Source organism: Tachypleus tridentatus, chromosome 7 (genome assembly GCF_004210375.1).
Source record: "Tachypleus tridentatus isolate NWPU-2018 chromosome 7, ASM421037v1, whole genome shotgun sequence".
Lineage (NCBI taxonomy): Eukaryota > Metazoa > Arthropoda > Merostomata > Xiphosura > Limulidae > Tachypleus > Tachypleus tridentatus.
In genome coordinates, this window is record NC_134831.1 from 108,234,970 (window position 1) to 108,252,316 (window position 17,347).

The 17,347-nt window shown below is 40.0% G+C and overlaps 2 protein-coding genes across 4 annotated transcripts in view; one reads left to right on the plus strand and one right to left on the minus strand.

Moving 5' to 3' along the window:
- The window catches only part of LOC143256360 (uncharacterized), a 188,796-nt gene that overhangs the window by 93,216 nt on the left and 78,233 nt on the right, over positions 1–17,347 (minus strand). The window lies entirely within an intron of this gene.
- LOC143256358 (natterin-3-like) lies at positions 2,040–11,686 on the plus strand. The gene is made up of 3 exons (XM_076513497.1): positions 2,040–2,198; positions 3,065–3,276; positions 11,157–11,686. The coding sequence occupies exons 1-3, from the start codon at positions 2,180–2,182 to the stop codon at positions 11,409–11,411; spliced, it is 486 nt and encodes a 161-aa protein (XP_076369612.1). The 5' UTR covers positions 2,040–2,179; the 3' UTR covers positions 11,412–11,686.

The window sequence follows — 17,347 nt, forward strand, 5'->3', positions numbered from 1 at the left end:
TTTTCTATACGACAAAAAATAATTCAAAAAGTAACCTTTTTTAGGAACTGGTACTGCCTTATCAAAATATAGTTAAGTGGAACATGGAGGTCGATGTTTACTTGAGATCCATTTATCATCACAGTTGCAACACCATAATTGGCTTTCTGTACGTTGCAGAAATGCTCATAAAACCAGGGTTATAAAAGTTTTTTTAATACCACACATGAGGAACACATTTCGTAACGAAAGTACAGTGTGTAAGTGCTTATCATCCTGTCAACGTTTACGTGGTGAGAGAATGAAACGTTTACCTGTGTATCGTGGACTATAGTGTTTGTTGTGTTAATGATTATTTGGAAGTTACTAAGTAAACGACAATAAAACTGTTATCAAACATTCAAGTGGATATTGTACAACGTAATTTCGTTCTTACATTTTCTTTTTGGTGTGATCATAATGCAAGATCAATGAATCTAAACAAAGGATACAAAATGTACAAAATTGTAAAAAAAATGTTTGACAGTGGTGTAATACGAAAAACAATAAAATAGTTCAATATACCATCTGGTCAATGCTTGTAGCATTTGTTGAGATTACTGTTTCTAATAAGCATTTTATTCGTTGTACTTCAATATACTTTCAATATTGTAGAATTTTATCATATATATTTCACTGTCCAAATAAATTTGTTGAAATAATTTGTTTGTATATTATTTGATAGATGACGCCACTTGTCTTATTAGGTTCTCTTATCGTTGTTCACATATTTTTTTAGCACAAACATATCATCTGCTCTGCCTGTTGTTGGAATCGATATGCTATCTTTTGCATTATACGCCCTATTGCTGAAATATTATTAACATTTTTAGTGGTGTCAGGCTTTAAATGTGTTAAAATTAATATCAATAAATTTGGTGGCCTATTGACTAAAATAATAATAAACACTGATAATATGATACGTTTTCATTCGTGCATTTTGTAATAATTTACCATATAGCAACGTGATATGAAATGAGTACTTTGTTATGCGGAAAATACCTTGATGTTTATTATACAACAGCTACTCTAATTCTATTTGTTACAACCTAAAAGTACAATAATTTTACTCTAGTTTATATATTTATGATTATTTCAGGAGACAAAAATGTAATAAATCAAAATATTTTAGAAACTTTTCTCTCAAATTAATAAGCAAAATTTTAAATGTGTGAAAATTGTGAGCTCTGTTTAAAAGTCAAAATTAAAATAACAGTTTTCTTTTTTATTAAATTGTCGACCACGGAAAAGGTAACTGGGTGATAGCACCTACCACACACACATATATTTGTGCTATTCTTTACTAACTAATGGTGCAAATAACCGTTACATGTTAACGTCTCCTCGTCTGAAACCACATGATCGGCGACAAGTCTCGATATCGTGATGTATACATTGTTATTCTAGCATCATGATCATCAAGTCCTAAATACAATGACACATTGTTATTCTAGCATCATGACCATCAAGTTCTAAATACAATGACACATTGTTATTCTAGCATCATGACCATCAAGCTCTAAATACAATGACATATTGTTATTCTAGCATCATGACCATGAAGCCCTAAATACAATGACATATTGTTATTCCAGCATCATGACCATCAAGCCCTAAATACAATGACATATTGTTATTCTAGCATCATGACCATCAAGCCCTAAATACAATGACATATTGTTATTCTAGCATCATGACCATCAAGCCCTAAATACAATGACATATTGGTAATCGAGTAATACGATATACACCCCTGCTAATGTACAAGTGTCATAAGAATGGTAAAATAGGAATGTGTTTATGGTGTCTACATTTATGGTAGTTATGTCGAGATAACAGATTTAAGTATCGGTAGTTATGTAACTGTGGAAAAAATGTGAGTTTTATCGAAGTTTATATTTAATTTTTTTCTTAATTGTTTGTAGTTAATGTCATTCAGTAATAACACTATCGAGAAATAGCGTTTAGTTTCATGTTGTTATGAAAGCCCAAACCCTACTTGAAGTACACCAATAAACGACTGAAGATCTAACTAAATTACCGATACCATTAAGTGATAAGCGTCATGTGGTTATCTGGAATACTCCGTACACAGCCACTTACTCTCTGAGAAACCCTAACAAACACCATACAGTTAAGAACGGTGCTCAACAAAGAAGCTATGTCGACTCATTGTGGACGTAAGTTTATCACTAGCTAATCAAACCAAGGTAGAAATATTTTGAAAATGAACAACTAATACATATCGAAAAGCGTTTTTCATAACAGGAATTTCTTATTAAGTTATTACTTAATGATTAATCATTTTCAAACGTTTCTATTTCCTTGTTTTTTGGAAGGACGACTCCTATATAGTTAGATGTGTAGGTTATCTGCTGACGTGTTTACAATAAATTGTTTTTCTAGTCAGAGACGGTTTCATTTAAGGTTGCAAAAAGTTAAATATTTAGATTGGCTTACCAAATGTAGTATCATTATCTCATAACTATCGCACCAAACAACTAATATGTATTATGTAGATTGGCTTACCAAATGTAGTATCATTATCTCATAACTATCGCACCAAACAACTAATATGTATTATGTAGATTGGCTTACCAAATGTAGTATCATTATCTCATAACTATCGCACCAAACAACTAATATGTATTATGTAGATGGCTTACCAAATGTAGTATCATTATCTCATAACTATCGCACCAAACAACTAATATGTATTATGTAGATTGGCTTACCAAATGTAGTATCATTATCTCATAACTATCGCACCAAACAACTAATATGTATTATGTAGATTGGCTTACCAAATGTAGTATCATTATCTCATAACTATCGCACCAAACAACTAATATGTATTATGTAGATTGGCTTACCAAATGTAGTATCATTATCTCATAACTATCGCACCAAACAATTAATATGTATTATTCCTAAACCATTGCACGTTCTATATTAAAACAATTAAATTAGTGTAATGTTACTTATATCAAGGGGGTATTAAAAGTTCGTCTCAGGAAAATAAATGTTGTGTGTTACTGGTTGTTAGCCACGAACTACCAAAATGTAGCTGAATGGGTGAATGCCGCCAGGGGTCATATACCGTCACATGCTGTCCAAGGAGGTTACGATGGTAGAGACACAATCTATGTGGGACGTGTCTATCATCAAGGAGATGTCATTCCTGGAAAAATACAACCTTCTCACGGCTGTTGCTACGTCCCCTGGGGTGGAAATGAACACGCCCACCATGACTACCAGGTAAGCCTAAAAAAATACCCGGATAAAAAAAACAAACTACATTATATTCACTAATCCTAATGAAAAATAGCTCTAGAAAAGTTCACCAACTATTTGGTTCTTCTGTTGCTGTAATTCACCAGAACACAACTATCATTGAAGTACTGGTATATCAACCACATGCACGGTTCTCACAGAAACTTTATAAAGTACAGTAGATCCTGGTATATAAGACCACCCCTTCTGCAGAGCAATAGTGGTCTTAAACAGCAGGTGGTCTGTTATTGCAGGAGCCCATTTTTTGCATTTTTTTTATTTGTACATATTTTGAAGTTAACAAAGAAAGGCTTTTCATTTGTTTCTTCTTATATTTTTTTCTTAGCAAAAAAAAAACAAAACAAAACAAACTAACAGCAATATGTACAAAAACAATTTTACAATACATGTAGACTCTGTTAACTTTATTTACAGTTTGAAAAAGTCCTGAATGCACAACTGTTTTTTCTGGTCTGCTGAGCCAACACGGTCACTGACTTCTCTCCACTCTGAACAATATTCAAAAGTTCTGCGTTGTTCTGGGCCACTGCGCAGTTTCGAAGATACTCCAAGCATCTAGCCATCTCCTTGTTGTCTGGAACAAAGTCGTCTCCAGTTTCCTGGTCTTGTTGCTCCTCCTCTAGCTCCTGGTGCTCACCAGCAGCTGCTTCATCGAGCTCCTTCTGCCAGTTGTCTCCAAACTGGACGGTGCTGACTACGTCACTGTCGCAGTCGGTGAAATCCTCCCAGGATGTACCACCCAGGGCACGCTCAAAGTCTGGATCTGCTGTGGGTAGCTCCAGTTGTGGTGTGTCCTCTGTGGCTGGAGCAAAAGCTACAAAACCACACTTCCGAAAACAGTTGATCACTGTCTCAGCGGTAACACAATCCCATGCTTGTTTACACCAGTACACCATGTCCAGAATTTCACAGATCGCGCGATGTCTGTTGCAAGGTCTGTTTCATTCATTTGGAACAGCACATGCCTCACAAGCCGCTTCCTGTAATGCGCCTTGAAAGCACGGATGATTCCTGCGTCGCATGGCTGTAGCTTTGATGTCGTGTTCGGAGGCAGGAAATGCAGCTTGACATTTGACAGGGTGATGGCGGGGTGAGCGGGGCAGTTGTCCACAAACATAAGGATTTTCCTCTTCTGCAGCTTCATTTTATTGTTGATAGTTGTGAGCCAATCCCTGAAGATAGTGCTGGTCATCCACGCCTTCTTATTGTGTTTATATATTACGGGAAGCGATGATGTTGACAGGCTGCCAAAACAGCGGGGCTTGGCAGATTTCCCGATCACTAATGGCGTCAGCTTCTCGCCGGAGGCACTGCACGCGAGTATAATGGTGAGCCGCTCCTTGGAATTTTTGCCCCCACTGCAAGTGTCCCCCTTCTTGACAAGTGAACGGGTGGGTAGGGCTCTATAGAACAGCCCGTCTCATCTGCGTTGAAGATATCCTTCAACTCGTAGCCCTCGGTAATAGCTGCCAGGCGCTTGTTCCAGTCATCGACTGTTGCAGGATTCACATCTGCTGCTTCTCCATTCAACACTTTCATGGACAGATTGTTGCGTTTTTGGAAAGCCTCTAGCCAGCCTGTAATATGGAAAACAAAACACGCGTTAAAATTTGCGAAAGTAACTTAAACTTATTCAAGTCAAGTAAAACAAAAGTGAATGCATATTAAAACATTTTGGGTTATCAAGCTGGAAATTTATAGGCCTAAATAATTACCATTGGAGGCAGTGAAGTCATCCAGATTCATTTCTGTGGCTTTCATCAGTGCATATTCCTTCAAGACTACGCCAGTAACAGGGTGGTTTTTGGCACGTGCGGCACAAAACCAGTCCCACACTCTTTCGTTCAGCTCCGTGTGGACTGTTTTCCGTGCTTTCTGATATTTTTGGCCAGTGTTAGCACCATTTTGCCACAGTGACATTATTTTTCTTTGTCATTTACTATGCTCTGTATTTGTGTCTTTCCAACGTTCATGGATTCTGCAATTTTTCTGCAGCTTTTGCCGCCTTCAAACAACTTTCACACGATCTTCTAGTGAAAGCACTTTGCGTTTTCGACAGTCAGCCATGACTTCAGAATGAAGATAAAGACGTTTTGAATATGTGTAGAGCAAAAGAATCAAATTGAAACTGATTTTTAATAAATATATGCCTCCTATTTATACCTTAACCGAACTGATCATTTTTGGTATGATTGGGTCTACTAATCTACTAATTGGATGCGACATGTTTGTTCAGCAATTATCAATGAAAAGCTGGCGTGTGGTGGGGTTTTGTTTGTTTAGCAATATTTTACATCAGTACATTGGACAAAACTGTCAATTATCAGACGTGAGGTATTATGAAATGACCGTTAAGACCAGCATTTAAGCGACCAAACGACCGGTTTTTGATCACACACGGGCGGTCTCTGGTCGCGTCCAGCGGGTGGTCGGTCACTACGGGGAAAATAACATTGAAAGCCGTCCGTTGGCAGAAATATGGTCGGAAACATCGGGTGCTCGGCGACAGCGGGGGTCGTCCAAACCAGTATCTACTGTAACAAGAGTCCACAAAAGTCATGTCATAAAGTAACAACTGTGCACTAAACAATGTCATGAAGTAATTGACTGTACAGAAGTAATATCACAAAATAACGACTGTCCACAAAACTATACTTTAATTTTTTTTTATTACCACACTTAACTGTTGTTTGTTTTTTTAATTTCGCGCAAAGTTACACAAGGGCTATCTGCGCCAGTCGTCCCTAGTTTAGAAGTGTAAGACTAGAGGGAAGGCGGCTAGTCATCACCACCCACCGCCAACTCTTGGGATACTCTTTTACCAACGAATAGTGGGATTGAGCGTAATATTATAACGCTCCTACGGCTGAAAGGGTGAGCATGTTTAGCGTGACGGCGATTTGAACCCGCGACCCTTGGATTACAAGTCGAGTGCCTTAACCACTTAGCCATGCCAGGCCATTAATTGTTGCATGTTTTACTTATAAAGGTAAGCACTTGCTACATTCACCTGGAATAAAGGTAACAATCGTTACAGTCACCTAGAAAAAAGTTAACAGCTGCTACAGTCACCTAGAGTGAAGTCAGCAGCTGCTAGTCACATAGAGTGAAGTGTCACAACATGTAGCTGCTACAGTCACCTAGATTCAAATGTCACAGGAATAGTAGCTGCTACAGTCACCTAGAGTGAAGTCAGTGGCTGATAGTCACATAGAGTGAAGTGTCACAAGATGTAGCTGCTACAGTCACCTAGAGTGAAGTCAGTGGCTGATAGTCACATAGAGTGAAGTGTCACAAGATGTAGCTGCTACACTCACCTAGAGTGAAGTCAGTGGCTGATAGTCACATAGAGTGAAGTGTCACAACATGTAGCTGCTACAGTCACCTAGAGTGAAGTCAGTGGCTGATAGTCACATAGAGTGAAGTGTCACAACATGTAGCTGCTACAGTCACCTAGAGTGAAGTCAGTGGCTGATAGTCACATAGAGTGAAGTGTCACAACATGTAGCTGCTACAGTCACCTAGAGTGAAGTCAGTGGCTGATAGTCACATAGAGTGAAGTGTCACAAGATGTAGCTGCTACAGTCACCTAGAGTGAAGTCAGTCAGTGGCTGATAGTCACATAGAGTGAAGTGTCACAAGATGTAGCTGCTACAGTCACCTAGAGTGAAGTCAGTGGCTGATAGTGAGTGAAGTGTCACAACATGCTGCTACAGTCACCTAGAGTGAAGTCAGTGGCTGATAGTCACATAGAGTGAAGTCAGTGGCTGATAGTCACATAAAGTGAAGTGTCAGCTGCTACAGTCACCTAGAGAAGTCAGCAATAGTCACAAGTAGAGCTGAAATGTCACAAAAGATAGTAGCTGCTACAGTCACCTAGATTGAAATGTCACAAAGATAGTGGCTGCTACAGTCACCTAGATTGAAATGTCACAAAATAGTGGCTGCTACAGTCACCTAGATTGAAATGTCACAGGGATAGTAGCTGCTACAGTCACCTAGATTGAAATGTCACAGGGATAGTAGCTGCTACAGTCACCTAGATTGAAATGTCACAAAGATAGTGGCTGCTAAGATTGAAATGTCACAAAGATAGTGGCTGCTACAGTCACCTAGATTGAAATGTCACAGGGATAGTAGCTGCTACAGTCACCTAGATTGAAATGTCACAGGGATAGTAGCTGCTACAGTCACCTAGATGAAATGTCACAGGGATAGTAGCTGCTACAGTCACCTAGATTGAAATGTCACAAGATGTAGCTGCTACAGTCACCTAGAGTGAAGTCAGTGGCTGATAGTCACATAGAGTGAAGTGTCACAAGATGTAGCTGCTACAGTCACCTAGAGTGAAGTCAGTGGCTGATAGTCACATAGAGTGAAGTGTCACAAGATGTAGCTTCTACAGTCACCTAGAGTGAGGTCAGTGGCTGATAGTCACATAGAGTGAAGTGTCACAACATGTAGCTGCTACAGTCATTTAGAGTGAAGTCAGTGGCTGATAGTCACATAGAGTGAAGTGTCAGAGTGAAGTGAAGTGTCACAACATGTAGCTGCTACAGTCACCTAGAGTGAAGTCACATAGAGTGAAGTGTCACAACATGTAGCTGCTACAGTCACCTAGAGTGAAGTCAGTGGCTGATAGTCACATAGAGTGAAGTGTCACAACATGTAGCTGCTACAGTCACCTAGATTGAAATGTCAAAAAGATAGTGGCTGCTACAGTCACCTAGATTGAAATGTCACAAAGATAGTGGCTGCTACAGTCACCTAGATTGAAATGTCACAGGGATAGTAGCTGCTACAGTCACCTAGATTGAAATGTCACAGGGATAGTAGCTGCTACAGTCACCTAGATTGAAATGTCACAAAGATAGTGGCTGCTACAGTCACCTAGATTGAAATGTCACAAAGATAGTGGCTGCTACAGTCACCTAGATTGAAATGTCACAGGGATAGTAGCTGCTACAGTCACCTAGATTGAAATGTCACAGGGATAGTAGCTGCTACAGTCACCTAGATTGAAATGTCACAGGGATAGTAGCTGCTACAGTCACCTAGATTGAAATGTCACAAAGATAGTGGCTGCTACAGTCACCTAGATTGAAATGTCACAAAGATAGTGGCTGCTACAGTCACCTAGATTGAAATGTCACAGGGATAGTAGCTGCTACAGTCACCTAGATTGAAATGTCACAAGGATAGTAGCTGCTACAGTCACCTAGATTGAAATGTCTTAAGGATAGTAGCTGCTACAGTCAACTACACTGAAATGTCATGAACACAGGAGCTAAGAAAAGATATTACTGGAGATATAATTGGCTTGAGACACTGTTGTTTAACAACTGTATGTGCCACTGTATGTTAATTATCTCACAGCATAATACAAATTACGTCAATCAAGACATACTGTATTACTTTTTCAATCCAGTACTTTCATTTAGGTCTCTAGAAAAAAGAACTACAGAAACTCCTTGTTGATAACACTCATGGATAAGCTCAGACCATAACCTCTTACTACAATCATAATTGCTAAGCATTCACATCCATGGTTTTTCAAGCACTGAACCTATAGTGCAAGTATGGACACACAATATAATCTGTAGTGTTCAATCCTGCTATTCATTACATGTTGGTGTTCTGAGAACTGAGCCTGTCGTGCAGGAATGGACACACAACACACGATGTGGCTTGTTGAATCCTGCTATTCATTACATGTTGGTGTTCTGAGAACTGGGCCTGTCGTGCAGGAATGGACATACAACACACGATGTGGCTTGTTGAATCCTGCTATTCAGTCCATACTTTAAATATAAGCTTGTAGAATGCTCTGAAGTCGAGTGTCACTGAGCAGAGTTCAGTATAGTTATCACAACAAGGGTTTATTTAAGCCAGTTTAATATAGACTTTTCTCACTCGTATTAGCTAAGAAAACCACGAACGTTTCTGTTGTAAGGTTAGATACATGTTAAAAATCAATTCACTGTCTACATTCATGGAAATATAAGGTGAAAATTACATAACTTTCAACATGATAATGTACTGTTTGATGTCAAGATGTGCAGTACAGACTGAAACACTAAATACCTAAAAGATTCACTGTCCATAACTCACGTAAATCTAACATCTCAATAAAACGTCATGGAAAACAGAAAGACCAAACTAAAACTTTAATTTATTCTTCTAGATTTGTAACGATGATTGGTGGAACAACATTTGAATTAACAACAGGAACCCTTAATAACTGGAATGAAAGAAAATTAATCTAAGAGACCCTGCAAGTAGTTAAACACATCAATCAAAAGGGTCACACCTCACGAGTCCAAAACCCTAATTAGATATCCATTTGATTAAGAGCTCACAGAGCGATGAACTAAAGGTTTATACTTCAAAAATAAAAACATCAGAGACGCTCTATGATCTGCAACTAAAGTATAATTACCTTCTCATCCTTAGGGAAGATGTAACATCCAATCCCCTTTTAAATATTAATAGTAGTATATTGTATAACCTTATTTTGTGTAATAATGTATCATTAGGATCATTCACTTGAATTACTTATAGTTTGTGCTTTCTGTATGTACATTTCCAGAGTATTTCAAATATTATGCATTACTTTTAACATAGAGAATTAAACTGCGAACCAACATTTTAAAAACGGTAAATGAGACAAGCGGTTTAACACCTAATAACGTTTAATGTTAATATGAGACGAGCGGTTTGACACCTAATAACGTTTACTATTAATATGGGACGAGCGGTTTGACACCTAATAATGTTTAATGTTAATATGAGACGAGCGGTTTGACACCTAATAACGTTTAATGTTAATATGAGATGAGTGGTTTGACACCTAACAACGTTTAATGTTAATATGAGACGAGCGGTTTGATACCTAATAACGTTTAATGTTAATATGAGACGAGCGGTTTGACACCTAATAACGTTTAATGTTAACATGAGACAAGCAGTTCAACACATAATAACGTGTAATGTTAACATCAGACGACTGGTTTGACACGTAATAATGTATAATGTTAACATGAGGTTTGACACCTAATAATGGATAATGTTAACATTTGCTTTTGTGATTTTTATGAGAGAAAACATAAAAACTTACTTTAGATACATAGACTAGTGGTTAGTAAAGTGAATTCACATTCTGCAGGTCGCGATATCAAAATGTGACAGCCAATGACAGTGGATGATGTTCACTAGCTGCCTAAAGCAGGTATGGCCAAGTGGTTAAGGTACTCGACTCGTAATCCGAGGGTCGCGGGTTCGAATCCCCGTCACACCAAGCATGCTCGCCCTTTCAGCCGAGGGTACGTTATAATGTGACGGTCAGTCCCATTATTCGGTGGTAAAAGAGTAGCCCAAGAGTTGGCAGTGGGTGGTGATGACTAGCCGCCTTCACTCTAGTCTTATACTGTTAAATTAGGGACGACTGGCGCAGATAGTCCTTGTGTAGCTTTGCGCGAAATTAGAAAAACAAACAACAGTTAAGTGTGGTAGTAAAAAATTTAAATAAACTATAGTTTTGTGGACAGTCTTTACTTCACGACATTGTTTAGTGTACAGTCGCTACTTTGTGACATGACTTTTGTGGACATTTGTTACTTTATAAAGTTTCTGTGAGAACCGTGCATGTGGTGGATAAACCAGTACTTCGATGTAGATGGATCTTGTGCAACTTTGCGTGAAATTAAAAACAAAACAAACCATTAGTTGCTTAACCTTATGATTTATAAATTGGGCTGTTACAGATAGCCCTCGAGCAGATTCACGAAAAACAAATTAACTAACTCGATATACATAGCTAACAGATGACCACTGGCTTCTTCCAGGTGCTGGTGAATCGTCATGGATCTGTCATGGAGTGGCACAGTGCATCGAATGGAACAGTCCCACCTGGTGCTATCCAAGGAGGCAGGACAAACTCTGGAGAACCTCTCTTCATTGGCAGGGTTCATCAGAACGGATCAGTTACTGTGGGCAAAGTTCAGCCTTCCCATGGAGTTCTGTATGTTTCTTATGGTGGAAAAGAAATTCCTCATCGAAGCTACGAAGTACTTATAGTAAAAACTGTGGCGTTGCGATAACAAAACCTATTGTTTAATTATGATTTCATCTAACCTTCATACATTATTAATGATGGATCCTACTGTTATTACAGTAATCAATGTAGTATTAAAGACAACATGTCTGAGATCACTAACATTATCAACTGTTACCTGAACGTACCTAATTCTTAAGGTGTTTTTCATTTGATTGCTCTTTTTCTAATTTATAACATTAATTAAATAATTCCTCAGGAATATGAGTTATTGTAAAAACACCTTATGTATGAATAATATTGTAATTTTTGTTCAGATTATCAATGCGCTTCTTTCATGAACGTTTCGAAAGTAGTCCAATATTTAACCAAGCTTATAGTTCTGTGATTTCACAAGATTAGGTTATTGACCAAAGTAACAAATAGTAGCCAATACACTTGGTAAAAACTTAACCATGAAGCACAGCGCCCCTACAGTAGTTACAGTGAAGAACTTAATCATGAGGTTAGCGTCCCCTATAGTAACCAATACACTTGGTAAAACCTACATCATGAGGTTAGTGTCCCCTATAGTAACCAATACACTTGGTAAAACCTACATCATGAGGTTAGTGCTCCCTATAGTAACCAATACACTTGGTAAAACCTACATCATGAGGTTAGTGTTCCCTATAGTAACCAATACACTTGGTAAAACCTACATCATGAGGTTAGTGTTCCCTAGCAGATTATTTTTAACCAGAACACCACAACCAACTCTTTTCTCCAGCAGGTCAGTTTTATCCAGAAAAATAACACCAACTTTTCCTCTATCAGGTCAGTAATAACCAGAAGACCACCACCAATTCTTTCCTCCACCTCCTTCTTTTATCCAGAAAATTAACACCAACTCATTCCTCCAGCAGATCAGATTTAACCAAAACAACAACATCAACTATTTCCTCAAGAAGGTCACTTTTAACCAGAACAAAAACACCAACTATTTCCTCTAGCAGGTCAGTTTTACCCAGAACACCACTCCCAACTCTTTCCTCTAGCAGGTCATTTTTACTCAGAACACCACTCCCAACTCTTTCCTCTAGCAGGTCATTTTTACTCAGAACACCACTCCCAACTCTTTCCTCTAGCAGGTCATTTTTCAGAACACCACTCAGAACACCACTCCCAACTCTTTCCTCTAGCAGGTCATTTTACTCAGAACACCACTCCCAACTCTTTCCTCTAGCAGGTCATTTTACTCAGAACACCACTCCCAACTCTTTCCTCTAGCAGGTCATTTTTACTCAGAACACCACTCCCAACTCTTTCCTCTAGCAGGTCATTTTTACTCAGAACACCACTCCCAACTCTTTCCTCTAGCAGGTCACTTTTACTCAGAACACCACTCCCAACTCTTTCCTCTAGCAGGTCACTTTTACTCAGAACACCACTCCCAACTCTTTCCTCTAGCAGGTCACTTTTACTCAGAACACCACCACCAACTCTTTCCTCTAGCAGGTCACTTTTACTCAGAACACCACTCCCAACTCTTTCCTCTAGCAGGTCACTTTTACTCAGAACACCACTCCCAACTCTTTCCTCTAGCAGGTCACTTTTACTCAGAACACCACTCCCAACTCTTTCCTCTAGCAGGTCACTTTTACTCAGAACACCACTCCCAACTCTTTCCTCTAGCAGGTCATTTTTACTCAGAACACCACTCCCAACTCTTTCCTCTAGCAGGTCATTTTTACTCAGAACACCACTCCCAACTCTTTCCTCTAGCAGGTCACTTTTACTCAGAACACCACTCCCAACTCTTTCCTCTAGCAGGTCATTTTACTCAGAACACCACTCCCAACTCTTTCCTCTAGCAGGTCATTTTTACTCAGAACACCACTCCCAACTCTTTCCTCTAGCAGGTCATTTTACTCAGAACACCACTCCCAACTCTTTCCTCTAGCAGGTCACTTTTACTCAGAACACCACTCCCAACTCTTTCCTCTAGCAGGTCACTTTTACTCAGAACACCACTCCCAACTCTTTCCTCTAGCACATCTTTCCTCTAGCAGGTCATTTTACTCAGAACACCACTCCCAACTCTTTCCTCTAGCAGGTCATTTTACTCAGAACACCACTCCCAACTCTTTCCTCTAGCAGGTCATTTTACTCAGAACACCACTCCCAACTCTTTCCTCTAGCAGGTCATTTTACTCAGAACACCACTCCCAACTCTTTCCTCTAGCAGGTCATTTTTACTCAGAACACCACTCCCAACTCTTTCCTCTAGCAGGTCACTTTTACTCAGAACACCACTCCCAACTCTTTCCTCTAGCAGGTCACTTTTACTCAGAACACCACTCCCAACTCTTTCCTCTAGCAGGTCACTTTTACTCAGAACACCACTCCCAACTCTTTCCTCTAGCAGGTCACTTTTACTCAGAACACCACTCCCAACTCTTTCCTCTAGCAGGTCACTTTTACTCAGAACACCACCACCAACTCTTTCCTCTAGCAGGTCATTTTACTCACTCAGAACACCACTCCCAACTCTTTCCTCTAGCAGGTCACTTTTACTCAGAACACCACACTCACCTCTAGCTCATTTTACTCAGAACACCACTCCCAACTCTTTCCTCTAGCAGGTCACTTTTACTCAGAACACCACTCCCACTCTTTCCTCTAGCAGGTCACTTTTACTCAGAACACCACCACCAACTCTTTCCTCTAGCAGGTCATTTTTACTCAGAACACCACTCCCAACTCTTTCCTCTAGCAGGTCATTTTTACTCAGAACACCACTCCCAACTCTTTCCTCTAGCAGGTCATTTTTACTCAGAACACCACTCCCAACTCTTTCCTCTAGCAGGTCATTTTTACTCAGAACACCACTCCCAACTCTTTCCTCTAGCAGGTCACTTTTACTCAGAACACCACCACCAACTCTTTCCTCTAGCAGGTCATTTTTACTCAGAACACCACTCCCAACTCTTTCCTCTAGCAGGTCACTTTTACTCAGAACACCACCACCAACTCTTTCCTCTAGCAGGTCATTTTTACTCAGAACACCACTCCCAACTCTTTCCTCTAGCAGGTCATTTTTACTCAGAACACCACTCCCAACTCTTTCCTCTAGCAGGTCATTTTACTCAGAACACCACTCCCAACTCTTTCCTCTAGCAGGTCATTTTTACTCAGAACACCACTCCCAACTCTTTCCTCTAGCAGGTCATTTTTACTCAGAACACCACTCCCAACTCTTTCCTCTAGCAGGTCATTTTTACTCAGAACACCACCACCAACTCTTTCCTCTAGCAGGTCATTTTTACTCAGAACACCACTCCCAACTCTTTCCTCTAGCAGGTCATTTTACTCAGAACACCACTCCCAACTCTTTCCTCTAGCAGGTCACTTTTACTCAGAACACCACTCCCAACTCTTTCCTCTAGCAGGTCATTTTACTCAGAACACCACTCCCAACTCTTTCCTCTAGCAGGTCATTTTACTCAGAACACCACTCCCAACTCTTTCCTCTAGCAGGTCATTTTACTCAGAACACCACTCCCAACTCTTTCCTCTAGCAGGTCATTTTACTCAGAACACCACTCCCAACTCTTTCCTCTAGCAGGTCATTTTTACTCAGAACACCACTCCCAACTCTTTCCTCTAGCAGGTCATTTTACTCAGAACACCACTCCCAACTCTTTCCTCTAGCAGGTCACTTTTACTCAGAACACCACTCCCAACTCTTTCCTCTAGCAGGTCAGGTTACTCAGAACACCACTCCCAACTCTTTCCTCTAGCAGGTCACTTTTACTCAGAACACCACTCCCAACTCTTTCCTCTAGCAGGTCATTTTTACTCAGAACACCACTCCCAACTCTTTCCTCTAGCAGGTCAGTTTTACTCAGAACACCACTCCCAACTCTTTCCTCTAGCAGGTCATTTTTACTCAGAACACCACTCTCAGAACACCACTCCTAACTCTTTCCTCTAGCAGGTCATTTTACTCAGAACACCACTCCCAACTCTTTCCTCTAGCAGGTCACTTTTACTCAGAACACCACTCCCAACTCTTTCCTCTAGCAGGTCACTTTTACTCAGAACACCACCACCAACTCTTTCCTCTAGCAGGTCATTTTACTCAGAACACCACCACCAACTCTTTCCTCTAGCAGGTCATTTTTACTCAGAACACCACTCCCAACTCTTTCCTCTAGCAGGTCACTTTTACCCAGAACACCACCACCAACTCTTTCCTCTAGCAGGTCACTTTTACTCAGAACACCACTCCCAACTCTTTCCTCTAGCAGGTCATTTTTACTCAGAACACCACCACCAACTCTTTCCTCTAGCAGGTCATTTTTACTCAGAACACCACCACCAACTCTTTCCTCTAGCAGGTCACTTTTACTCAGAACACCACTCCCAACTCTTTCCTCTAGCAGGTCACTTTTACTCAGAACACCACCACCAACTCTTTCCTCTCTAGCTCAGAACACCACTCCCAACTCTTTCCTCTAGCAGGTCATTTTTACTCAGAACACCACTCCCAACTCTTTCCTCTAGCAGGTCACTTTTACTCAGAACACCACTCCCAACTCTTTCCTCTAGCAGGTCACTTTTACTCAGAACACCACTCCCAACTCTTTCCTCTAGCAGGTCACTTTTACTCAGAACACCACTCCCAACTCTTTCCTCTAGCAGGTCACTTTTACTCAGAACACCACTCCCAACTCTTTCCTCTAGCAGGTCACTTTTACCCAGAACACCACCACCAACTCTTTCCTCTAGCAGGTCACTTTTACCCAGAACACCACTCCCAACTCTTTCCTCTAGCAGGTCACTTTTACCCAGAACACCACTCCCAACTCTTTCCTCTAGCAGGTCACTTTTACTCAGAACACCACCACCAACTCTTTCCTCTAGCAGGTCATTTTTACTCAGAACACCACTCCCAACTCTTTCCTCTAGCAGGTCATTTTTACCCAGAACACCACTCCCAACTCTTTCCTCTAGCAGGTCACTTTTACCCAGAACACCACCACCAACTCTTTCCTCTAGCAGGTCAATTTTAACCAGAAAAATACCGAGCCTTTCCTCCAGCAGGCCAGTTTTAACCAAAACAAGTACTCCTTCCTCAAGCAGGTCAGTGTAAACCAAAACTCCACTGCCAACTCTTTCCTCTAGCAGGTCAATTTTAACCAGAAAATACCAAGCCTTTCCTCCAGCAGGCCAGTTTTAACCAAAACAAGTACTCCTTCCTCAAGCAGGTCAGTGTAAACCAAAACTCCACTGCCAACTCTTTCCTCTAGCAGGTCAATTTTAACCAGAAAAACACCAACCCTTTCCTCTAGCAGGTCAGTTTTAACCAGAAAAACACTCCCAGATCTTTCCTCTATCAGATCAGTTTTAACCACAATCAGAACACCAACTATATCCTCTAGCAGGTCAGTTTTTACCTAGAACAACAACATTAAATCTTTCCTGTAACAGATTAATTTTAAACAGAATGCCACCCTCAAATTTTTCCTCTAGCAGGTAGTTTTAACCACACTTTCTATTCTTTTCTTGAAAATATCAAAGTTCAATGAGAGAAATACATTACTGCCAATATAGAGAGCAATTTGTAAACATATTTTAATTGGAATTTTCTGTAGCATGAGATGTGTGATCATAAAGTGAAGTTAGACTGTAAAGCAATGTTACTCATCTCCATGACAACCATCTCTTTTCTGGGGATATCACTAAATTTACTTTTAGTTGCACCTTAAATAGAGACAATTCTCTACCAAAGTTTGTAATTAGACACAGAGCAAAATCCAATATCTGAATGTAATATTTGGAATGCCAGGATCTGTACCTTTTGTTTGAAGTAGACATAACAGCAAAAGTCATAGAAACTCTTTCAGAAACACAATTCAGGGCCAAATGGCAAAGCAGGATATAGTTGGCCATGTGACTTTCTTAAGAAAGATGTTATCAGTATCAGCACAGAAAAAT